Source organism: Saccopteryx bilineata, chromosome 2 (genome assembly GCF_036850765.1).
Source record: "Saccopteryx bilineata isolate mSacBil1 chromosome 2, mSacBil1_pri_phased_curated, whole genome shotgun sequence".
Lineage (NCBI taxonomy): Eukaryota > Metazoa > Chordata > Mammalia > Chiroptera > Emballonuridae > Saccopteryx > Saccopteryx bilineata.
The window spans coordinates 262,946,443-262,970,986 of record NC_089491.1 but is presented as its reverse complement, the minus strand read 5'-3'; the positions used below and the strand labels follow the sequence as shown (position 1 = coordinate 262,970,986).

At 48.9% G+C, this 24,544-nt stretch overlaps 2 protein-coding genes across 11 annotated transcripts in view; one reads left to right on the top strand and one right to left on the bottom strand.

The window, feature by feature from the left end:
- GIT2 (GIT ArfGAP 2) overlaps positions 1-3,631 on the top strand; it is a 56,425-nt gene extending 52,794 nt beyond the window's left edge. For all 7 annotated transcript variants that reach the window (XM_066260399.1, XM_066260395.1, XM_066260396.1 and 4 more), the window contains one exon: positions 228-3,631. In XM_066260399.1, coding sequence (XP_066116496.1) covers positions 228-440 — 213 coding nt within the window. In that variant the 3' untranslated portion in view covers positions 441-3,631. The remainder of the gene's footprint in view (positions 1-227) is intronic.
- Positions 3,632-7,787: 4,156 nt separating this feature from the next.
- On the bottom strand, positions 7,788-24,430 carry TCHP (trichoplein keratin filament binding). 4 transcript variants are annotated; one of them, XM_066260383.1, is made up of 14 exons: positions 24,278-24,430; positions 23,783-23,857; positions 21,187-21,345; positions 20,213-20,423; positions 19,145-19,201; positions 17,309-17,377; positions 16,536-16,709; positions 15,588-15,700; positions 15,356-15,422; positions 14,572-14,744; positions 13,088-13,169; positions 11,162-11,347; positions 10,466-10,609; positions 7,788-9,595 (listed from the first exon to the last, which is right to left on the bottom strand). In XM_066260383.1, exons 3-14 carry the CDS (start codon positions 21,246-21,248, stop codon positions 9,563-9,565), a joined length of 1,371 nt encoding a protein of 456 aa, XP_066116480.1. In that variant the 5' UTR covers positions 21,249-21,345; positions 23,783-23,857; positions 24,278-24,430; the 3' UTR covers positions 7,788-9,562. The 4 variants fall into 4 exon arrangements, with proteins under 4 accessions (XP_066116480.1, XP_066116479.1, XP_066116481.1 ...); XM_066260380.1 differs by having other exon boundaries at positions 7,789-9,595; positions 21,187-21,380; XM_066260382.1 differs by lacking the exon at positions 23,783-23,857 and having other exon boundaries at positions 21,187-21,380.
- Positions 24,431-24,544: the final 114 nt, after the last annotated feature.

The window sequence follows — 24,544 nt, the reverse complement described above, 5'->3', positions numbered from 1 at the left end:
ACTCCCTCAGAGGCCCCAGAAGGAACCAACTTTGCTGACATCTTAATTTCAGATTTAGGGCTTCATAAACTGTAAATGAATAAATTTCTGTTGTTTAAAAAAAAAGAAAAGTACATGACAGAACTGCTGTTCATTATGGAACAGCTGAACTTGTTTTCAGAATTCTTGTCCCTGCTCTTGGATGTCCACCCTGCATTTCATGGCCAACGGCTATGTTTTCTATTTAGAAACCCAAGTCTGACATGGTGAGGACTTCCCTTCGCTTACTAACGTCCAGTGCCTACCGACTCCAGTCAGAGTGCAAGAAAACCCTCCCGGGGGACTCCAGCACACCCACAGACATCCAGCTGGTCACGCAGCAGGTCATCCAGTGTGCATACGACATCGCCAAGGCCGCCAAACAGCTGGTCACCATCACCACCAAAGAGAACAACAACTGAACAGCACAGTGCTGACTCTTCTATTTTTTAGGCTTTTCAAAGTGCGGTTACAAATTTAGACATGGAACTCGACCGATTTTTATCAGAAACAAACATTTAATGAAAGTTTAAAACTTAAAAAAAACAATTCAGTATTATTTTTGCATGTTTTCTAACAAGTTTTCAACTGTTAATTTAACCCACTTGCCTTATTTTGTGACTGTTTGCCAGTTTGCTTTCTGATGTTCTGTTCTGTCAGTGACTGTTGAGTTATTGATCAGAGACATCCAGAAGCGTAGCTTCATTGTTTCAAGTTTGTTACAACTTTTCCAGCCCTTAAAACTCCCTGCCTATGGTTAAAACTTTAAATGAGATGTTTCAGTAAAACATTTTCTTGAGAGAGTTGGGTAAAAAAAAAAATATATATATATATGTCAACATTATCTGTTCCCTACCAAGCATTGTGCAATAAGTGAATTTTCTAACCTATTGCAAGACTCTCTAAGTTTGGAGTATCTCCAAGCATGTATGTAGAGACAGGACTTTGCCACTTTCTAAAAATGGTGTAACGATCTTTCTTAGAAGGAAACCATGAATTGCTCCATTTCTTCTAGCTGTTCTAGCACTAGATGTTCTTTAATTTTTCTATCTTGATCTTCTGTCCCTTTCTATTGTACTATAATCCTGAAGTCTCCATGGCGTCAGATAAGCACTCATCCTCCAGATTGGGTGTTATTTGGCCATGTCCAGGTAGGAGCATCGCCATGTTGTCACACGTAGTTTACTGCTCTGCCTTACCACAGGAAACCAGACTTTCATTCCAGCCGTGCAGCCAAGAGGAGGGACAGCCCCACAGGCCTAACTCCTTCTTCTCCCCACCTCTTTCCTCTATCACTGCCATGAACCATGGGAGAGAAATCATCTGCTCCCTGACCTTGTATTGTGCCTCTCCCCAAAATGCCGTTACTCCTTTAACCACTTAAAGCTTTCTCACACAACCTGCTTCACATATCCCGACACCTTTAAGGACTTCTTGTAAGGTAAGATGTATACAGTCATCTGTGAGTTTATCTCTTTTCCATTATCTTGCTAGTACTAAAAAATTGGGACGTTCAACTTTCAAGAATTCCTTAGGGAATGTTCTGACTACCATCCATCCCAAAGCTACAAAAGAGTACAGGTTTAAGTTCTGAAACATATTGAGTTTGTTTTCTAAGTGGCTAAAGAGACCTTTTGTATTGAATGTGAAAGCATGTCTCTGTACCTGATCATTGCAGCAGCTTTGTGTGGGTGTGGCTCAGACCCTGACCTAGACCAGGGAAGCCAGGCAGCAGCAATGAAGGAGACTGAGGTGAGCCAGGTGTGGCGCAGGGGGTGGGGACTGCGGTGGGCCGAGGCCCACCAATGGGCACAGCGGCTGCCTAGCTCTACTCGGGCTGCCGTGTGGAAAAGTGGGCCTGCGGTTGCCAGAGCTTTTATTTCTCAAGACTCCAGAAATCTGGATGTTATCTGTGCCATCTATCTCTCTGTAAATGTTGGTGACTGGTCTAAACATTGTCACAGCACATATGGGTGAGCTGTGGGCTCTAGGCTGGCAGCTCACAGCCTTTGCCCTGCGGCCCTGTGAAGTGTAGTATGAGAGCCTGGCTTCCCTGGTCACACCTGGTTTAGGCTCTGAGCCTCGTGTAACGTATCACCCTAGTCTGTGAGAAGTTGCTGTTAATCCTCATTTTGCCCATATGCTCTGTCCCATAGTGCTCATTCATACCCATGAAGAAGTCAAAATAATCAGAGTTGCCTAAATGCATTCTAAATAAGCCTGTACTTTCACAGACTGTTTGATTTACAATCACTTTATAGCTTGACCGTAAGCTGTCGTGAAAGGAGCACCGTGGTGGTGTTTGGTTTACTCAGTCACTGTATGTGGATGCTTTGCCAGGTTTTGCTACACTGAATAACTTGGGGAAAGGGTCCACATCTCCAAAAGACTCGTCCACGTGCTCGTCTGCACAACCCTAAGTGCCATGCTCCTGTTGGATGCTGAGGAGATGCCTTCTCAAAGGATGTCTTCTAACTTAAGTTCAAGCACTGTCTGAAAACCTTTTCTGCATGTTGCACATACTTAGCTGTCCCTCGTCTTTCTTGTGAACACCTGCCCTCCTATTGGGCGCATGTGGGGTCCTCAGGAGAGGCCCAGCAGCAGTCTTGAGTTGGTGACCTTGGCTTTCCAGGGAGGACAGACTTCTGAATAATGAGTCATCTATGATGGGTGGATGAAGTGGTGTCTTCACCTGAACACTCGAGGGCCTGTGATGAAGGATATTATTTCTGTGCCCTAGAGAATATCAAGGAACGCGGGGACCAACAAAAGTGTTTCCAGCTGTAAGATCACCACAGAATTTGCTGTTAACCACAGTGCCAAAACTCCAGAAAGAAGTTCCCCGGGGGAATGACACATGGTGGGGGAGGGCCGCAGGCTTCCCTCTCCCTACGCCCTGCACGTTTCCTCAGCCTCATTTGAGATCTGGTGTCAGAGGTTCTCTGGTCCTGTTGGCAAATTGCACCTTGGCTGAACACTTTGTTCACTGCTTTTTGCACATGGGTTCCATAGCCTTGCACTAATGTCTGTGTTCTTTAATGTTATTTTTTCACCCTGTATCCTCAAATTCCCATTCCCCCCTCCCAAAGCTGGTGGGACAAAGGTGCACTTTACAAAACTGGCACTCGCTGAAGAGGAGATAGCTCCGCCCCTAAGCTCCTTTAAACTGAAGTCATCTGCCTCAGATTGCAAATAGTTCTTATTTGCCAAAGAACAATCAGGCCCAAAGATCAAATATAAATTTTATATAATTGGACCTGTAAACGCACAACTCAGGAGCTGTTGTCCAATTCCTCAAGCGACTTAAGCTGCAGAACCAGGAGCGAGGCTAGCGTGTTGGTCCTCCGCAGCAGCTGTGAGCTTTCCAGACCTGTCATTTTCATTCTTTGCTTGTCCTGGTAGGTCAGCCTTGTTTTTACAAAATGCTGCATAGGAAAAATGAAATGCCTTTTATTCAAATGTGTTTTATCCATGTCACCCTTTATTCTGTACTTACTTTTTCATTTTTATTGTACATTCTATTCTGTAATTATTGTACAACCCTTTAAGCGTTGTAAAATTGTTTTGGAATTTGTGCCTGCTAGTTATGCAATAAACAGGTTCTATAACTGTCTTTGTGATAAGTCTATGTTTCCCATCACTTAGTTGATGCTTCCAGAGACTCTTGTCAGAGTTCTGAGAAAGTTCTCTTCACGTCACCTCATCTTTAATGAGATGGTATTGAATATGCTTTCATCGTGGGCACTCTCTCAGTTTACGGGAATGATATCCTTTTTCATCCTTTGCACTCAGCAGATAGCTCTGTTAAAAGAAATCCTGCATCAGGATATCAGTGCCAGGTATCTTATTGTGATGTATGTAATTCACTCCTTAAGTTTAATTTTTTAAAATTCAGAGGACAGCAGTTGAGCACATGTGCCCTCCCGTCCTCTTACCAGCTGATCTGGTCGTGGGGTTAGTTTAGTCTGTTAAGGCCATCGGTCTCTTTTTAACTTTCAGAGCAAGACCCACTGTGCAGGTTCACATGGGAGACTGTAGAATGTAGACTTATACCTGGGTTCATCAGGGTCACTCTTAGCACCCAACAGTTGTCCTCTAGAGAGGTGACTTGGGGCTCTCCTCACAAACAGAAGATGGGCGAGGGCAGGACCTGGTTATTACAGGTGCTTTGCCAAGAGAGAAGTCTAGGAAATATGGAGTGTCCTCACTGTGAGCCAGCTTGTCTGATGTCCTGGACCCAGCAGGTCACACCTATCAGTACCTCCTAGGAGGGCCTGCTGAAACCACCTTTGGTTTGTTTGATTCAGCAGCTGGGGGGGGGGGGGGGGGCGCTGGGAGTTGAATCTCTGACGGGCCCAGGGGACGCCGATGCTGCTAGTTGGACCACACTCTGAAACACTGCTGGAGACCCATTTTCAGGGCCCTCTTCACCACACAGCTCCTTGCCTTTCTGCTTTTAAACATGTTTTATACTAATTCTAATAGCTACTAATATTTATCAACTATTTACTCTGCGTCAGGCACTGTGCAGGGTTCTCTTTGTGGATTAACTCTTTTAAGCTTCACTACAACCCCGTGAAGCCAGAGTAGTAGTTCCTGTTGTACAGAGGACAAAGTTTACACTCAAGGTGAAGTCCCACATTGAGGGAAGAGGGGAGCATGTTGAGTTTCTGTTTGTCTGGTTTGTCTTTATTGGCCAGCTTGGGCTTTCATCACCCTAGCAGAGCCTGTGATGAGGTGTCTCTGAGAATGTGGCCTCATGAGGACGTGAAGTCCCATGGCAGCTACATTGCCCTGGCGCTCTCCCTGGATTAGAGGGAGACACACCAGGATTATAATCTCCCTGGATAATTAGGGTGACGTGAGACTGTGAATACATGGCTTTATTGGATAAATGGGGCACAATCTCCTGTGGCCCTTGTGTGGAAACTGTCTCATCATTGGGACCCCTTTAGCATTTATCGAATGACCGACTGAAAGGACTGTCCTCTGACTCCCCAGTACGTTGAGCAGCACTTTCCCATCCGTGGGCTACACAGGGGTGGCCTCACCACAGGGACCACAGCTCAGTGAGCACCTGCGGGTGACCTGCTGCTCAGCAGGCTGGTGTGCAAGACTGTCCAGGAGTTGGTCGCTATGGCCCACAGACGCCAGGAAGAGACTGCATAGTCCCCACCTCTACCAGCCAGCCACCAAGCCAGAGGCTAGAGCCCCACGAGGTGAGTCAGACTCCTTCACTGCTTCACAGGGGTGCTGTGTCAACTCTCCACAGAGCAGGTCCCAGGATAGGGTCACTGGGGCCAGGAGACACGTTTGTGAACCCTTGTTCCATCCCGCCCCACTGCTGTCTTCTCTTTCCCACACCCAGGCACTTGCTGACTGTGCTCTTCCTGGGCTCCCAAAATGTCTAAACACACTAGAAACTTCTCAGCCTATTTCTCCCAGATTCAGCTTTTCTCCAAGAACCCATATCTCTTCCTCCTCCAAAATCTCTCTTCTCACCCCTTCCCAACACCTTCCCTCTTTGGGAATCATCTTCTCCCTCTTCCCTTTCAGGATGCCCCCTCCACCTTCCCCTCCGAGCTCTAGTTGAAGGGACCTCCCTGTGTCCTGCCCCTCCCCTCCACCAGCTCTCCACTCCCCTTCTCTTTTGGAACCCCCAAGCAACTTCCCCTCCCTTTTTCTCTTGGCTTAGTCTTGCAAACCCTGTCTCCTTCCCAGGTCATTTTTTCCGCATGAGCCCCAGAACACATTACAGAGAGGGAAGTTTTGAAATCTAATGTGGACCCGAGCTCCAACCTGGATCAAAAGTTGGCTTAGTCTCCCCTTGCACCATACCTGGCCATATGCTTCCCTCTTCCAGCCCTCCCTTTACAGGACCCCACTCTTTCAATACTGTGTTCCTGCCCTGTTCCCTTCAGACCCAAGGGACTGAGTCAGTATTAACAATTCATTGTCACAGCCACTGGGCTAAGTACAATTTCATAAAATAGAAAATTACCTCCGTTTTGCAGATAAGGAAACTGAGGCTTGGCCCTCAGAGCCTAGTTAGTAGTGGTGAATCGAGTTTACCACCAGCCTCCACTGGTAGTGGCCCATCCAGGATGAGGAGGGCGAGAGGAACATGGTGGACAACAGAACTTCTGGTAGCAGAGGAGGGTGAGGAAAGGCCATGGCTGAGACCTCGGCAGAAGTAAGGTGGGAGGGACACGTGGAGCAGACGTGGTGGCTCCCGTCTCCTAACATTTCTCTGGCCTGGGAGCGAGTGTCAGAGCAGGGACACTGGGGTGCTGGTCTCTGTGTAGTCCTCTGCCTGCCTCCAGGCAGGGCAGGGAGGGGAAGCTTAAAGGAATAGAGCCTGGGTGGCCAAGTTTGTGTTTTTTCCTCCAAGTCCCTATTTTTGCTGCAAATATTCCTCATCTTTTCTGTCTGTTTCAGATTGAGATACTTGGCAACCGCAGCTCAAGTAAGATTCTGATCTATGAGTGAAGGATGTTGCCCAGTTCAGCTATTTCAGGGATCCAGGGACTTCACAGATTCCACGTGGCATGGTGATGCACCCCCAAGTTGACCATTCTGGAAGAAGATGGAAGACTTTCAGGTGTATATTTGGAAAAGATCTCTGACTGCAGGATGGAGAAAAAAAATGAGGTGGCCGTGTAACTTCAGCCAGAAGTCAGTGGTAGCCCAGAAAGATGGTGGGAGAGGAGCAAAGTGATGGACTCGGAGATTTCAGGTCATGGTGGCAGGACTTAGTGTCCCGAGCTTTATGGCTCCTGCAGTGGGCAGGATGGTTGGTAGTGCCATTCACTTATCTGGGAACATTGGACAAGGGCCAGATGGTTGTTGCTATTTAACAATGGACGTTTCGGAGAGATCATTTGATAGTCTTGTGCTGAGTTTGAGGCACCTTTGAGACACATAGTGGAGATGTCAGAGTGGTGGTGGATAAAGGAGTCTGACCTAGAGAGACAGATGCTGCTGGAAGCCAGAGGCCTGGCTCACATCACCTAGGAAGGGCCTGTGTGATGAGGAAAGGCCTGGGCCACAAGGCTGCACCACTTGGGTTATAACTGGCAAAGGCCAAAGTCACTCTGCAAAAGTGAGCAAAGAACCCCATTTGTATCATCAACCCAGATGGAGTAAGAAATGTCCGTGTTAACGGTAAGCTCTGTCTCGGGAATACCAAGTCAGCAGCATGAATGACAGTGCCGCTCGGCTTGGGGAATTTCACACATGGGGATCCCCACGCAACAGTGTCCTGTACTCTAAATGTTTCTACACAGAAACGGGATGTATGATGCTTTCTGTTTTATTAAAACTATCCAGATCAAGAAAAAATACTTATTATATCCATAAAGAAATACGGATGTGCTAAATATACATATTTATTGCACAAATGGCCCCTTTAGTCCCATGAGTTACAACTGGCTCTGTGCCTACCACTGACATCTGCTCATCTGTGTACTGGCTTGATTCCTGTCACTGTTCTTGTTCAGCTTTGTAACTTCCCCAGGCCTTCGCTGCATCCTCCCTGGAGGGAATATGTGCTGAATGAGCAGGAAAAGCAAACTGGTGCATACAGAACAAAATAAGAATCATTTTATATTAGTTCTGGCTTCAGTACCATCTTTTCTAAAGGAATTAAACTTTGTAGAAGAATCTGCAGAATAATCTATTAATCGTTAATTTTACAGTAGTTAGAAAAAGGTGTTTAAAAACAATAAAATTAATATGCATATATATACATGATATATATATATAGCCATAACATTGTCAAACTATATACAAAGTAGGAGGAGTGTGGGCCATACCAGAAACAGTAAGACAATGGAAGCTCTAAATTTAGAAACATATTTTAGAGAGAGAACATTTAAATACATTAGGGTAGAGAAGTGTTTCCAATGCTAATCAGGAAGATTACCTACCAGCAGGCTTCAAAAACAAGAACTTCGTAGAAATCATACATTTTCAGGAAATATTTGAGTACCTATTTACCAGGCTTTCTGTCCACATCAGTTCTATACTGGAGCTCAGAAAATATGATTGCTAATTTCCTGTGGAAAAGAGGTTCCAATGGAAATGAGAAGGGTGACAACACCACTTCTGTAAGGAAAATGAATATAATCTAGAAAAAGTGATCATAGAGAATATCTAAACCTGCAGATGTGGAGTAAATAAATCAAAATCTATCATTCTACACAACCCACATTGCAGCAATCAATAAAATCAACAGTAACAAAGCCTGGGAGTGATGCAGTCAAACTGGAACTTTATTTCACAATTAGTGAATATCTGTAGTGGGAGTGAATGTAAGTATGCATAATGGAAGTGGTGCTCAGGGGATCACAGCCAAAGAAATTCAAGACAAGAAAATGAAAAACAGATTAAGGATGCAGTTTTCAGCTTGATTTGTTTTTATAGCACAATGGAAGCAAAAAACAATGCAGCCCTTAGACTCAAGATTTTTAAATAAACTCTGGTTTTTAATAACCTGGTACAGTAATAAGCTGTAATTTACTGAAATGTGCAATCTTGAACACAATATAATGAAAATTGAAACTTTAGAGAAAGAATATATATTAAAAATAAAAAGAACAAGTCATAAAAATATTGCTGCTGCTAGGAACTTGTAGCTAATTATAGAGATTAATCTAGAACTATGTCACATTGATATAACAGTGGAAGAGATGTTTTTGGCTGATTTGTGGTTGCGTCTAATCTAGTTTCTTCAGGTTCAATGCCCCTTCCTTTGGGCATGTAAATCCCAGAAGGCTGTATGTGACTGAGACCTTACTAAGACACTGCAGGTCCAAAGTGTCATACCAAGTGGTTAGCCAACCAAGTGACCTTTCAAGGTCTGCTTTTGAGTTTCAGTAATATACATGCTAGGATCACCCCTCCACACACACAATGCTCTATGGAAATTCTACCAAAATGCTTCTTAAAGAAAGAAAGACATTTCTCACCACCGTCCCGAAAGCATCCAGGGACCATGTCAGACTGTCACAGGGCTCATAATTCTTTTCTTTAGAAAACAAGATAAGACCTTTTTGGGACCACTAACTTAATAACCCCGAAATAAACGTACATGCTTGTCTTCAATAGAATAAATTTAAGTGTTAACTTTAAAAATTAAAGAACTTCCCTCATAGCTCTAGCGTCACTGGAGGTTGACAAGGGTGAAACACAGGAGACCATGAATCCTGTCATGCAACCCAACTTGTAACTCCGAGCATGGATTTAGAACTCACACACATGTGTAAGTATATTACAGGACTGTGACAGCACTGTCGATGTTTGACTAGAAAAGCCCCTTTCTTGAATAAGAAATGCAGGAAAGGGCTTTCTACTGGGTGTTGCATATCTACAACACCTTAAAGTCTGGCAGATCCTTGATCCATTTAACCATGGATCTGCAATGGCTCGCTGGGCTATTTTGCAGTGACCCCAACATTAGAACAGGGCATTGTAAAACTTTCTGGCGGCTGCATATCAGAGGCCTCAGCATCCTTGTTCTCTGTGCTCACAATACCAAGGAACGTCAGTTCCAGGCAATTTTGGGATGTCCGTAAGGCTGAGGAAAGAGAAAACATGAGATTGATCAGATCAGCAGTCTCTGGAGCGCTGGGAATTAATCCATTTTAAGTAAGAGCTAAAGCACAGCATAAATGGCTGTTTTCAAAGTACCAGCCCTAAGTAACATTTTCACATGTGCTCTATGACATACTAATCCTGAGACCGTCACTGATCCACGGTCAAGTAAGTTTAAAATATTGTTCCCTACACCTCAAGAGCCCCAGCCATTTAGGACATGAACATTCTGCAGCAGGTGTAGCACCTGCTCTGGTTGTTTCATTGGCTTCCAAGGGATCTCTGACCCCAAAGGAGCTGGCCTCCCTGTCTTGCAGCACTTCAGGGCGCCTGGGTGGCCCTGATAAAGGAGGGGCAGAGGCAACATGCCTGTGAGCCCTCAGTCAGTTCCCCGATGCTTTAGCCATCAGTTCCCTCAGAGCAGAAGGTCACTTAAGTACTTGAGAGACGGGAAGAAGAAAGGAGGGGGGTAGGATCAGACTATGGGAAGGGGCTTTGATGTCTGGATAGTCAAGGCCCAGAACTGCTGCCTCTCCACCAGCTGTGGCTGACATTTCTCAGACTGCTGTTTGTCCCCAACCGGGGTCAACAGGCATACAGCTTAGCAGGCAGGACGGACCTCAACCCTTGGGTTGCAGTGACAGGAGCCAAAGCAAAATCCCCTCCAGGGCTGTAGGAGGCCCCAAAGATGGAAACAGACCATGTCAAGGTTCCACTAGAACAGGAGAGGGAACAGACGAGAGAAGAGCAAGGAAGAACTGAGCTGGCTGAGCAGCAGAGCGGGCATAGGCTTGGGAACAGCCCTGGTAGAGCAGTGGCCAGGCTGAGTGGCTGGGCAGTGGGGCACATCTACCTTGGGCCGGTATCCCTGCTTGGCCATCTTCTCTGCCTCCTGCTGCAGCAGGGCATTGGTGAGCTGCTCTGCTTGCCTCACTTCCTCCTCTGCCTCCTCCTCCTGCTGGTCAGCTTCCCACTCCTGCAGCTGGCGCTCTGCGACCTGCAAAAACAGTGAGTCACCCCGAGACAGGGCCCATGGGGCAGAGGGAAAGCCTGTGGATCCACCCTAGCTGAGGATCAGAAGAAAGTAACAGTGATGGGAAGTGCCAATAAGTGGGAAGGACATTTATGGTATTGGAGAGGTTATGTACCTTGTGAAAAACTCTGGATGTGGCCACGTGTTTGGAAGATTATTCTGTGTTACCTATTAGGTACTGAATTGAATAAATAGAGAATTGTGGTCCAGCAAACGAAACGCTTTCAGATGCAGACAGGAAAAAGAGAGGGTGGCCCCAGTAATGACAGCCTTGTTCCCACGTGAGAGGAAGACCTGGGGTAGAGCTTGAACCTGCGGGGTCAGGGTTTCAGCTGAAAATAGGAAGGGAGGCTCTGAGCTCTCAAATGTGGGCTTCTTAGGTAAGTGGTGTCAGGCTGCAGAAATAAGTCAGGGCCTCTGAACCTGTGCCGCGATGCTGTGGGAACCACAGCAAGCCTGTCGCTGCAGCTCACCCCACCTGCTGAGGCTGCCTCCTGCCCAAGGACTAGGCCCCACCTGAGCTTCCAGCTCCTGTTTCCTGGCTGATTTCAGATCTTCATTCTCCTCTTTCTCACGACGAGCTGACTCTCTTGCCTCCTCAAGGTTTTGAATAAGTTGCTCCCTGTGTCTCAGGGACTCCTCTTGCGCCTGTCGGTTTTGTTCAATCTTTTCTTGTATTTGCTGTTGTCTCCCTGTCAGGACCTGGCCTCAGCAGAAAGGAAAAGGGAAGGATTTAGTTGGCATTAACTGATACCTGTTCTAAAGCTGTGGACAGGCTGCAGCTGCACCTGTGCCTGACCCAGCCTAATCCTCAGCCTGAGGCCTAAGTACACCAGACGAAGGCAGGCCCAGACTACAGAATCAGTCCAGTGTCACCCACATGTCCCGCCCGCCCCCATTACACAAAACGTCCACAGATTGTGTGTTCTGGAGACACAGCTGAGCAAAAGCTCAAAGGAGGCGAGATGGAGCTCCTTCCCGAGGCACAGAAACACAGCAACCAAGTCTATCTCACTCCCTGTCGCTGGGTTTTAGAACTAATAAATAAGCCACAAGCCACACAGATGACCAGAGGTGAAGTCTGGGTCATTCCTCCAACCTTTTGGATTTAAATTTACTACTCAAAGCAGTAGAAGCCGGTTGTGTTTGAGACCAGGTGACAAGCAGAACTATGGCCTACCACCAGCCCAGACCATGGTCAGGAATTTGGAACCAGGATGGCCAGAAGCCAACTGCCATATCCAAGTTAGGTCTCTGGAGGGAACACATGAAGTGGCTACGATGAAGAGGAACATTTTAAATGGGAAAATCAAAAGAAGCTGAAGAATACCTGGTATTCACAAAAGTGAAAAGACACCAATTGGGCCTCAATTTCCCAAGGATCCCAAAAGGCAGCATACTGATGTGCACAAATATAATTCCATTTTATTTTTTATTTTTTGTATTTTTCCAAAGTGAAAAGCAGGGGGAGGCAGACATACAGACTCCCACATGCGCCCAACTGGGATCCACCCAGCATGCCCACCAGGGGGCTATGCTCTGTTGCAACCAGAGCCATCATTCTAGCGCCTGAGGCAGAGGCCATGGAGCCATCCTCAGTGCCCAGGCAAAATGTGCTCCAATGGAGCCTTGGCTGCGGGAAGGGAAGAGAGAGACAGAGAGGAAGGAGAGGGGGAGGGGTGGAAAAGCAGATGGGCGCTTCTCCTATGTGCCCTGGCCGGGAATCGAACCAGGGACTTCCACACGCTGGGCCATCACTCTACCGCTAAGCCAACTGGCCAGAGCCATAATTCTGTTTTAAACTATGTTCAGGTAACATTCAGTACAAGGACAATGAAGGCTTCCCCCGCCCCAAAATATTTCCTTTTAGTTGGTGTGTGTCTTACACACATTACTAAAATACTGGCAAATAAAATACTTTATAGTCCATTTCTGGTTGTGCACCCGAAAGGGAAAAAAATCCTAAGTATGGAAAAACTTCTTGCACCAAGAGCTTTACTTCAGTGTTTCCTATAATGGCTCAAAATTAGAAAAAAAAATGGGATGGAAAAACAAACTACAATAAACTCAAGTGATGGCAGATTATGTAGCCACCAAAATGATATTTACAAAGAAGATGTGAGAGCATGTTAAATGCTTGGAATCAAATAGCACAGTATAGGAAGAACTATGCAGGTACAAATGCTCTGTGTAGGAACAGAAGTGCAAAAGGAAACAGTAACCATGACTATGCAGATGATGGGGGTCTGGGTGACTACTTTCCTACACTCAAGCTTTTTAAATTAAGTTTATATTAAACTTTTATAATGATACTAAGAGTTCATTTAAAATAACCAGAGAGGACTCTGTTCCCAGAACATCTGGCAGGGTCAGTAACATGGTCATTAATTCCCAGACACCCACCCAGGACTGGCCAGCCCACATCCATCACAGTGGGGATACCTCAGTCATCAGTCTGTCCCGTGCGCTCCTCTCTCGGGCCCACTCTGCCTCTCTCTTTTCCCACACTTCCTTGGCTTCCTCCCTAGGGAAACACAAAACAATGGCAGCAGGCTCCTTACCACCACCGATGGCAGAAGGGAACTGAAGGACCAATAGGGCTCCAAAGCATCAGGCAGCACACATCTGTGAGGCCAGCCTTCAAATAAACTTATCCACACCGACTTTTAACAGATTAAGAACAAGGTCACAGAAAGTGTTCCTATAGTACGTACTTTAAGTGACCTGTTAAAAACTCCATCTCTTGGCCTGACCTGTGGTGGCGCAGTTGATAAAGTGTCGACCTGGAAATGCTGAGGTCGCCGGTTCAAAACCCTGGGCTTGCCTGGTCAAGGCACATATGGGAGTTGATGCTTCCAGCTCCTCCCCCCCTTCTCTCTCTCTATCTCTCCTCTCTCTCTCTCTCTGTCTCTCCCTCTCCTCTCTAAAAATAAATAAAAAAACCCCAAAACTCCATCTCTTGGCCTTGGCCGGTTGGCTCAGTGGTAGAGCGTCGGCCTGGCGTGCGGGGGACCCGGGTTCGATTCCCGGCCAGGGCACATAGGAGAAGCACCCATTTGCTTCTCCACCCCCCACCCCCTCCTTCCTCTCTGTCTCTCTCTTCCCCTCCTGCAGCCAAGGCTCCATTGGAGCAAAGATGGCCCGGGCGCTGGGGATGGCTCCTCTGCCCCAGGCGCTGGAGTGGTTCTGGTTGCGGCAAAGCGATGCCCCGGAGGGGCAGAGAGAGCATCGCCCCCTGGTGGGCGTGCCGGGTGGATCCCGGTCGGGCGCATGCGGGAGTCTGTCTGACTGTCTCTCCCCGTTTCCAGCTTCAGAAGAAGAAAAAAAAAAATTAAAAACTCCATCTCTTTATAAAAAGCACTTGTGATGACCTGTACCCGGGCAATGAAGTGAATGAATGAGTCAGGACTCGAGGGGAAGGCACTGCCAGTGCCTGAGCTCTTTGGCCAGGTTCCCTGGTCCCTGAGAGCTTGCCCTGTGGCCTGGTGCTAATGGGTGGCTTCCCTGAGTCTCCATGTCCCAAGTTCCTACCACCTGGCTGGAATACCTGGTATTCAGTAAGTGCTCAATAAATGTTACCTGTTATTTATTTCAATCTACTAAGTTAATTTTTAGGATCCAGATCTCTTATATAGGACTAATAAGAAGCATGCAACATCTCCATAACTTATACAATTTCCTTTCAGATTTCTAAGATTTTAGATGAACAGATCCTTACTCTAAACCCTAATGATTTCTATCTTAAATAACTTAAAGGAAACACCCCCACAAGCCAAGTCCAAGAAAGATGTGCTCCACATGAATGAAGGACAAATTACCAAGGACAGGTGTTTCAATAACAGACCACCCTCACAGAGACCTGCGGGGACCCCAGCTACCAGAGCAGAGGCCAGCAGTGTGCAGCCCAGACTGCTGCTGCCTCTCACCTCAACAGCATCTGCAGCTCTGTCTCCCTCTCCCTCTCCAGCTGCAGCTGCTCCTCAAGGACCTGCTTCATCCATGCCACATCAGCCACAGCCTGCTCCCGCCGGGCCGAGTGCATGTGCTGGTTCTCCTCCTCCTTCTCCAGGAGTGCCTGCAGGATTCGCTTGTCCGCCTCCTACAGGGGAGAGGAGGAAGTACAGTGTGGTGGTGCAGAGCCCTTTGGCAGCCCTAGACTCCAGTCCTGCCAGCCCTCTCCTCTCTGGACCTGGCACTGAAGCTCTCATGATGCTGCCAAATGCAGCTGGAGATGGGAAAAATGTCAGGGGAAGTGCTGTGTGGCACTGTTGCCCAAGGACGCCCAACTGTAGCAGACAGGGATGGGGGGAATGGGTTTGCCCGCTCACGCCCCTTGTCCCCCTCTCAGGAGGGAGCCCACCTAAATTCTTGACAGGAACACTGAGCAGCTAGTAAGAAGCAGCAGCTTAATCTTAGTAGACTGATCACAAAGTATGGGCTTTACTGGTAGGTAAGAATGCTGAGGAGTGCAACTTCAAGTACATTTTTTAAAAACCTACCACTTCCCTACATATGCATATGTATATCTAGGATATGGGCCCACACAGACACCTCTGGGGAGGAGCAGAGACTGCAGGGGCCGGCCGGGGGGGGGGGGGGGGGGGGGGGGAGCTCACTGTGTTTTACTTCTTACCAGGTGCATTCATTACTGACCAAAGGAAAACCTTCTTCAAAAGAGGGTGAAAGAAACTCCAGGCTGTCTGCACTCACCAGTTCCTCCTGGATCTGCTGTGCACGTCTGTTGAGTTGCACATTATACTGGTGTCGCAAAAAGCATCTAAACATGAGCAAAATACAGGTTGCCTTCAGTGTCTTACAAAGAATTAAACGGAGGTTAGACAGATGCTTACTACAGTATCCTTTCTGGTTCCAGGGCCACCAGTGCACATGTGAGAATGCAAGAGGCTCTGAGGGCTGGGCGGGGCCGCCCTCCTCCACACACCCCAGCTCCGCCCTCTGCCGGAGCGCTGCCATCTGCTTCCTCTCTTCCTCCAACCGCTCCAGCTCCCACCGCTGCTTCAACAGGTGCTCCTGTTCCTTCTTCAGTTTGGTGGCCTGTAGTTACATTGAGTGTCCTCCATTAAGATCATGAGATTCAGAACTTCCTTTATTCCTCATCTCCATTTTCTGCAGACCTATGCAAGGGCTGACCTGGCCACCTGCTTAGTCCCTCCCACCTCTGAGGCTCCGAGCCTCTTGCACCAGTTAAACTCTCACATTTATCCCAGCTCAGATGAGCCATTTCTTGCGAGAGGCTTTCCCAACCTGTCCTGTCCATGCCTTACTGTGATTTACCACCTGCCTCCTCTACCTGACACCACTTCCACCACGAGGGCCAGGTCTGTGGGTCTTGCTCAAGGCTCTAGCTCCAGCACCCAGCCCGGCACTCAGCACCTCGAATATGTCGTCAGCATTAAGATCTAACTATTGAATCATTCCAGCCTGGGGAAGGGGTGCTTTCTTCATCCGAATGAGAAGATCCTTGGGGAAACTGCACAGTATTCTAAAAGGAGCCCCTGGGCCAAAGACCCTCACGGATTGTGCCTTGAGACCTACAACCTGCTAGCCAGGGAGAGCTGTGTGCTAGATCAGACTAAGTGAAGTCCACTGAGTGCATGGGAAACTCCAAGTTCAAGAAGGCGCTCAGATGGCAGGTCTCAAAATATCTGAGAGAGCGTGTTATCTCCAAATGGGTAGAATCTAGGCACACCCACAACCTAGGAATATGGGAAAACCAAAGATGGCAATAAATGTCAGAAGGGAGAACCCAGCATTGCTCTTTTTCTTCGAATCACCTCCCCAATACAATCTCTGTAGAACAGCTTTTGAAATGCCCACTTTATAACAATGAGCGGCTGAGAGGAGGTGATAGGCCATGACATGACCTCACCTCCATCTCCTTCGCCTTCAGCTCCTCCATCTGCTGGAGCAGCGCCTCAGCCTGGAGTTTATCCTCCAACTGCCTCCTCTCCTCCTCTGCTTTCATTCGCTCCTGCGCTTCCCTTCGAGCTGTTTCGTATTCATTTTCATACCGTTTGTTCTCTTCCTCCTCCGTGGCTTCTTGCTACACGGGGCCAAACGAACCGAGATCAGTATCTGGGACACGCAGCCAGCACAGACCCAGCTCTTGCAGCGTGCAGCTAGCCGCAGGCCCGGCTTCCCGTTCCTGGCGTGTCTCCGAGGAGCCGGCACTTCCCAGCTGTGCCACTCTGAGCTCAATGCTCACCGTGGGAACTGCAGGGCTGACTCATGCTTCCCTGAGATGGAACTGGGAGCACACAGCACAGTGCAAGGCACTGTGCTAGAGCCGAGGAGGGGCTCAACAAAAGATTTTCTAAAAGCAAAGCAGTGGGTTCCTAGCAGGATAGGCCTTTGTCCCCAGCAGTGCAGCCAATGCCAAGCTCAGAAGTTTATGATGCACACTGTATCAAGAGAGACTGCCAGCACACCCTTTAGATGCACATTCCCTGACCATCAGCCAGCCCTGGTCACCTGAGAATGATCAGTTCAGATTGTAGGATGTATAAGAACAGCAGAATTCAGTTTTAATGTGTTAGAGTCTATTCCTAAATTGGAGTTATGAACATTGAAAACAGGCAAATTCAAAGACATGGTGAGTCACCCACTGTAGCATGTGGGACTACTCCCAGTCATATACCACACCTGCTTTTTTTCTTCTTTCTGCGTTTCCCAAGAGTTTATCACATGCTTCTTGTGAAGGTCCAATTCAATCTAAGTATGAGAAGGGATATAAATTAATTTCCTCACTGGTTCTTCTGACTGATGTCCACTGGGAGCACAGTCACATGCACTGAAATGTGACAGTGACTTTCTTTGGTGAGGACTCCAGTGGCCCAGGTGTCTGGTAAGGGAGCATGAGATGACCCCAGGGCATGTCAATTGGAAGACCCAGGGACCAGGCTTCTACACCCCTCTCAAGAGTTGGAACAAAGTCACTGAAGCTTTTCTCCCAGTTCCTGGAGTTCAGCAGACACTTAAATGGAAATACCATCTCAAAGGCCACCCAGTTGGTGTGAAGTGTGCCAGGCCTCAGGGCAGCAGGAGCTGTGGAGACATGGGGTGAGCTCTGGCACATGCCACAAGTCTGGATGGTCAACAAGAGATTTGGGTTTAGAGAATCTTGGATCAGAAAATGAATCACAGTACTCTGTCCAAAGGCTTTTATTTGGAAAATTGTTTATAAAAAATTTAAATTGGCCTGATCCGTGGTGGCGCAATGGGTAAAGCGTCGACCTGGAATGCTGAGGTCGCTGGTTCAAAACCCTGGGCTTGCCTAGTCAAGGCACATATGGGAGTTAATGCTTTCTGCTCCTCCCCCTTTCTCTTTCTCTGTCTCTCTCTCTAAAATAAATAAATAGAATCTAAAAATTTAAATTGTCCTTCTCAACTTATAAATACGGACGCTTGCAACTAAATGTTCTGAATACACTTTTCTGAGTGAATGACTTTGGAGGAGCCGACAAACGGTCAGGGAGAGCAACTTCCCTTGGATAGTGCTAACTGCACACACTCCAAAGCACCAAGATGCTCCATGACTTGGTGGCTGGCAGTTTCTACATGTGATTATGAATACCTAAATTAACACCACCAAACATACACAAACTGTTAGCTGAGCTGAGATGAGTGATGGGACTATCTGCCTCCTGCCCCATCTCCCCCTCTCCCTCCTCCGGACCCTGGATTTGTCCTCCTCTCTCCCCACCCCAGCTTAGCCTTCACCATCACTCACCTAGGCAGCTAGAGCAGGCCTCCATCTGGCACCACCTCTTTCCACCTTAGCATCGCTGCCAGAGCTGCTGCTCCCCAACATGCAGCTGGGACCCACTGTATCCCCACTTAAAATCATCCAGGTGTTCCCCTTGCCTCTGGGGAAAGCACACAGGCTGCCCGAGGTCTGTCCCCACCTGCCTCACCAGCCTCAGCTCTTGGGCCTCTCCTTCTCAGACGTCCCAGCCTACCAGCCCCTCGTAACTCCCTGGACTTGCTCTGTTCTCATGACTCAGGCCCCATTCTTGCACAGTTACCTCAGTCCACAATGTCCTCTCCTCCCCTCTACACCATCTATTAGTGGTCATGTCCTTCTAAAGTCCTCTACCCCAGCAACCCCTCTGGGATGCCTGTCTGACCTCCAGCTGAGCTGGGGGCACTGCCCTGACGCCCAGCTTCCCAGTTCTGCCCAGCACCCTGTGTTCTGCACTGTGACAAGCTGCCCACTGTTTCCTCCACTAGGCTGGGAGCTCCCTAAAAGCAGAGTGCCACCTCTAATCTGCACACCCTCACAGGTGGACACTACAACAGATGTTTCAATAAACTGGTTAAACAACCAAATGAACCACATCTTCTGCATGGAATTCTTTTCAGGTGGCTGGACTGTTCCCTCCTGTCTCAACCCAGCACAAGATGCAAGTTTAAAACAAGTCAGGAAACATAATTTCATCTACTTAGGCCAATCAATGGACAGATCGCCTTGGTTTTCACCTCTCGAAGTTTGGGGTCATTCTTTTTCCAGTGTTCATACAAAAGTTGTTCAGCAATCTGTCAAAACACAAAGAGGGAAACCTGATGTCGCTTTTTAAATCCATTCACATTTCGGATAACCCACCCTGGAAGTCAGCTCAGACTAAGAGCTCCTCCACCGGCCTGCTGTCCCTGCACCTGCCCTTCACACCTCCTTGCCTCGCACCCATGGCTCCAAAAGCCAGACCCCTGAACGGAATCAGGTGGCACTGACAACTCTTATAGTGGTGATGGGAGGGTGCTAAAATCTGGTCTTACATATGGGTCCTAGATGCTACAGATCTGCTTCAAAATGTGCAGCAGGCACCCTGGCCGGTTGGCTCAGCGGTAGAGCGTCGGCCTAGCGTGCGGAGGACCTGGGTTCGATTCCCGGCCAGGGCACACAGGAGAAGCGCCCATTTGCTTCTTCACCCCTCCGCCGCGCTTTCCTCTCTGTCTCTCTCTTCCCCTCCCGCAGCCAAGGCTCCATTGGAGCAAAGATGGCCCGGGCGCTGGGGATGGCTCTGTGGCCTCTGCCCCAGGTGCTAGAGTGGCTCTGGTCGCAACATGGCGACGCCCAGGATGGGCAGAGCATCGCCCCCTGGTGGGCAGAGCATCGCCCCTGGTGGGCGTGCCGGGTGGATCCCGGTCGGGCGCATGCGGGAGTCTGTCTGACTGTCTCTCCCTGTTTCCAGCTTCAGAAAAATGAAAAAAAAAAAAAAAAAAAAAAATGTGCAGCAGGCTTAAAAACACAGATCAGGGCTCACCATTCCACACAACTACTTTGGAAGATAAAATACACCAGTCCCGGGCTTTGTGGAACTACAGAACTGGAATAAAGAAGAAGAACTCGGATGTAGTGATTAAAAGGGCCAAGGAGAACAAAGATGCCTTATGCAAAACGCACAAGTGAAGAACAATTTAGAGTAAGTACTTTTCCCAGCTGGCTCTGGCATTAATTGCCATCTCATGAGACCAGATCGCCCAGGGGTGACCCATGTGCACATCACTGACCAGTGTGGGACACTCCTGAGGGCAGTGATAATTTACCAGTTTTCTTTGCTCTTCCCGGGCTGACTTGAGATTCCTGTGCTGCTCCCGAATTCTTTTTTCCCGTAAGTTCATGCTCAGCCTCAGCTCCCCCAGTTCTCTGGCCAGCAGGTCCTGCTCCTCCAGCAGCAGCTGCTGGAGTCTCTCCCGTCTGGCCTCCAGATGCTTCCTCTTCTCCTCCTTCACCTTCTCACGCTGGTAGGCATGCATGCTGGGTGAGAAGGAGCCCACCATAAATGAGTTGTGCTACAGCCAGATGGATCACTCTGCTAAGGTATGTATAACATGTCTGTGACATGGGAAGGAGTCCTCCAGCCAGTTAACAGAGCAGGTCACAGAACACTCTGCAGGATAGAATCTAATCTTTTACAACAAGAAAAGGTATAGTACGCTTATATACGCGCATGATAACGGCACTAGTGAATATTATTATTCGAGCAATTACCATGTACCAGGTAAAACCATGGATGGCTCATCATGCAAATCCTACAAAGAAGGTTCTGTTTCAGCCCCATTTCACTGATGAGAAAACTGAGGCTCATTCAAGCAGCAAGCGACACAGTCAGGATGTCTACCTAGGTCTGTCTGCCTCCAAAGCCTGTTATTAATTTCCATATTTTTCCATATATTTTTACAAAAACGGGTATATGTGTGTGTGTGTTTATACACAAACACAAACGGGAAAAAGTATGGGAAGACAGGCGATCAAGCTGGGGATATGGGGTTACAAGGAGACTTTCAGATTCTAAATACATTTTTTATTATTTTGCTTTTTCTCTGCAAATGTATTACTTTGCTGATGATCCTTTTTCCAATTTCCAGTTGGAAAAATATCACGATGCAGCCAATCCATGCTGTCCAGTCACTCCCTTGAGAAAATAAGCTATCAAGCCATGTTCTATGTCCTTAAGGCTACATCCCCTGACCAGCAGGTAGCCGCCCCCTCCTTCCAATTTCGGTCACCACACAGTCACCTCCGCTGGTAGGACGTCTTGGAGCTCCATTCTGCCTGCTTGGAGCTGCAGATGTTGGACATCCTGAAGTAGCGGCTATTCTCATCCCACTGCTGCCGAAGCCGAGCCTCCTGCTCTCGGTGTCGCTGTCGTGCTACCTGCTGGTCCAGGAGCCTCCGGCTACACCAGTAGGAGGGCAGAGTGGGGAGTGCCATCTAAGAACAGCAGTGGTAGGAAAATGAGCCTGCTGTGCCCCCAAGAGCCCTCTCAAGCTTGGCCTCATCCCTTCAGTGAGTGATCCTCACCCCCTGGCTGCACACTGGAATCATGCAATGGAGCCTGGGCCCCACTCCAGACCAATCAAATTCAGAAGCTCTTAGTGTAAGCCCCAGACATCAGCATTTTTAAAAAGTGATTTGCCGGCCCTGGCCGGTTGGCTCAGCGGTAGAGCGTCGGCCTGGCATGCGGGGGACCCGGGTTCAATTCCCAGCCAGGGCACATAGGAGAAGCGCCCATTTGCTTCTCCACCCCCACCCCCTCCTTCCTCTCTGTCTCTCTCTTCCCCTCCTGCAGCCAAGGCTCCATTGAAGCAAAGATGGCCCGGGCGCTGGGGATGGCTCCTTGGCCTCTGCCCCAGGCGCTAGAGTGGCTCTGGTCGCGGCAGAGCAACGCCCCGGAGGGGCAGAGCGTCGCCCCTGGTGGGCATGCCGGGTGGATCCCGGTCGGGCGCATGCGGGAATCTGTCTGACTGTCTCTCCCCGTTTCCAGCTTCAGAAAAATACAAAAAAATAAATAAATAAATAAAAAGTGATTTGCCATCAGGGCTGCAAATCCTAAGATTTAAATAAGCCTGAACTGCACTCAGCTGTGGTACAGACAACATCAAGGCACTAGAGACAGAGACGGAACCAGTCCTAGCAAATTTGGACCAGGCACATTGGAGACGTTTTTTTTATTATTATTATTTTTTTTTTTTTGTATTTTTCTGAAGCTGGAAACGGGGAGAGACAGTCAGACAGACTCCCGCATGCGCCCGACCCACCCGGCACGCCCACCAGGGGCGATGCTCTGCCCCTCCGGGGCATCGCTCTGCTGAGACCAGAGCCACTCTAGCGCCTGGGGCAGAGGCCAAGGAGCCATCCCCAGCGCCCGGGCCATCTCTGCTCCAATGGAGCCTTGGCTGCGGGAGGGGAAGAGAGAGACAGAGAGGAAGGAGGGGGGGGGAGAAGCAAATGGGCGCTTCTCCTATGTGCCCTGGCCGGTAATCGAACCCGGGTCCCCCGCACGCCAGGCCAACGCTCTACTGCTGAGCCAACCGGCCAGGGCCCACATTGGAAACTTTTATGTTCTGCATAAAGTAACGGATAATTTAAGGAACATGTCTTGATATACTGTGTGTCCGTAAAGTCATGGTGCACTTTTGACCGGTCACAGGAAAGCAACAAAAGAAGATAGCAATGTGAAATTTGCACCAAATAAAAGGAAAACTCTCCCAATTTCATACCTATTCAGTGCAGTTCGATGTGGGCTCACGCACAGATTTTTCAGGGCTCCTTAGGTAGCTATCCCGTATAGCCTCTCGCAGGCGTCCCCAAACTACAGCCCGTGGGCCGCATGCGGCCCCCTGAGACCATTTATCCAGCCCCCTGCCGCACTTCCGGAAGGGGCACCTCTTTCATTGGTGGTCAGTGAGAGGAGCACTGTATGTGGCGGCCCTCCAACGGTCTGAGAGACAGTGAACTGGCTCCCTGTGTAAAAAGTTTGGGGACCCCTGCTACAGACTCGTCATTGACTGATGGCCTACCACAATGAGGTTTCTCAACCAAACTGCCGGTTTCCTTCAACTGCTTATCCCACCAAGTAATGTTATTCCTATGTGGTGGCACTTCGTTATAAACGCGCTGATGTTGACATTGCACTTTGGTCACGGATTCGAATTTAGCGAGCCACAGAACACACTGAACTTTCCTCTATACCGTCCACATCTCGACTGGCATGGCCGTGGGCTGCTCTGCTATATACATAGTGTTATGTCATCATCTGCACATGCGCTCATGCTGCCACATCATCCTACAGAAACTGGGAGGGTTTTCCTTTTATTTGGTGCAGATTTCACATTTCTATCGTCTTTTGTTGCTTTCCTATGACCAGTCAAAAGTGCACCATGACTTTACAGACACACTGTATATGAACTTTTTCATTATCATCACCCCACTATTTGGCAGGGGTGGAAACAAGTCCAAAGAGGTAAAGTGACTTGCCCAAGATCACAAAGCATGGAAGAGGAAATAAAAGAGCTGGCTGGAATCCTAATTCCCAGTCAGTCTGAGACCAGGGCCCAGGTGCTCAACTGCAAGACGCTGCCGGCTGGGACCAACATGCCCTGGCTTTGTCAGCGCCCAGGGAGGGGCCTCACCCAGGTGTCACACCTGGAAGTGTTCTGGGTTAACATGGAGGACATATCCCTCATCGAAGGGATGGAGACACTGCGACCCAGAAAAAAGGGTCACACAGCAGTCTGGGGACCCAAATGAAGACTTGAAAGCAGACAGTAATCTCATGCGGTTATCTTTCATCCTGACCCAAAAGCAAGGTCTAACAGTGCTTGACCACTTACTAAGGTGCTTAAGGAACGTCTCCTGATAAACAACGGTCCTGGGTCCACACCAAGTCTCAGATTCAGTCCTCCGACCTGGGGGAATAAACGGCATCTGTGTGCCAAGTCTAGCCTGCGGCGGCCTGTTTATATCTCCGTCTTGGGACTGGCAGTCTTGACAGGCTTTATTCCTTGCTCTTGCATGCTGCCCATGGATAAATCTTTGGGCTCGGCGTCAAGAAACTTCCGGCTCTGCCGACAAGCTGGGCTGCTCCCTGAACCAGTCGCATCCCTCTCTTGGCCTCAACATACACACATGACAAAAGGGTCATAGAACAAAGTGTCGGACCCAGATCGCGGTGGGAGCAGCGTGAGCACGGGATGCGGGGCCCGCCGGCGCCTGCGCTCGCGACCCCGATGCCCGCCCTGGTTCCCGCCCGGGTTCCCGCCAGCGCGCGGCCACTGCAGGTCCCGACCCCAACTCCGGCTCCCGGCCAGACCCAAGCTCCCACTCACGTTTCTCTGCGTCCCGGAGTTTCCGAAGAGTCCCTGGCCCAAAACCCCGCAGCCCCAACAAAACCCGCTAATTCCGCGGCCTCCCTCCGGGGCCGTGCTCAATCAAAGCCGGCGGTTTCTACGCTCGTTGCCGGGACGACGGAGCGCCGCGAGGGCCAAGCGGCCTCCAGCGCGCGAGGCGCCGCGCAGAGAAAGGAGGGTGTGTTTTTTTCTCTGACGCCGCCTCGTGGTGGGCGGGAGACCAGTCGCAAACGTCGCTGGTCCTGG

What these genes read in the sequence shown, in the direction of transcription:
- TCHP (XM_066260382.1), bottom strand. Translation starts at nt 21,380, where the DNA reads ATGGCACTCCCCACTCTGCCCTCCTACTGGTGTAGCCGGAGGCTCCTG. An exon ending in AACAGGAGCTGGAAGCTCAG is followed by an intron (nt 10,610 to 11,161) that starts GTGGGGCCTAGT and finishes CTGTTTTTGCAG; the next exon opens with GTCGCAGAGCGCCAGCTGCA. An exon ending in AGCAGGGATACCGGCCCAAG is followed by an intron (nt 9,596 to 10,465) that starts GTAGATGTGCCC and finishes CTCTTTCCTCAG; the next exon opens with CCTTACGGACATCCCAAAAT.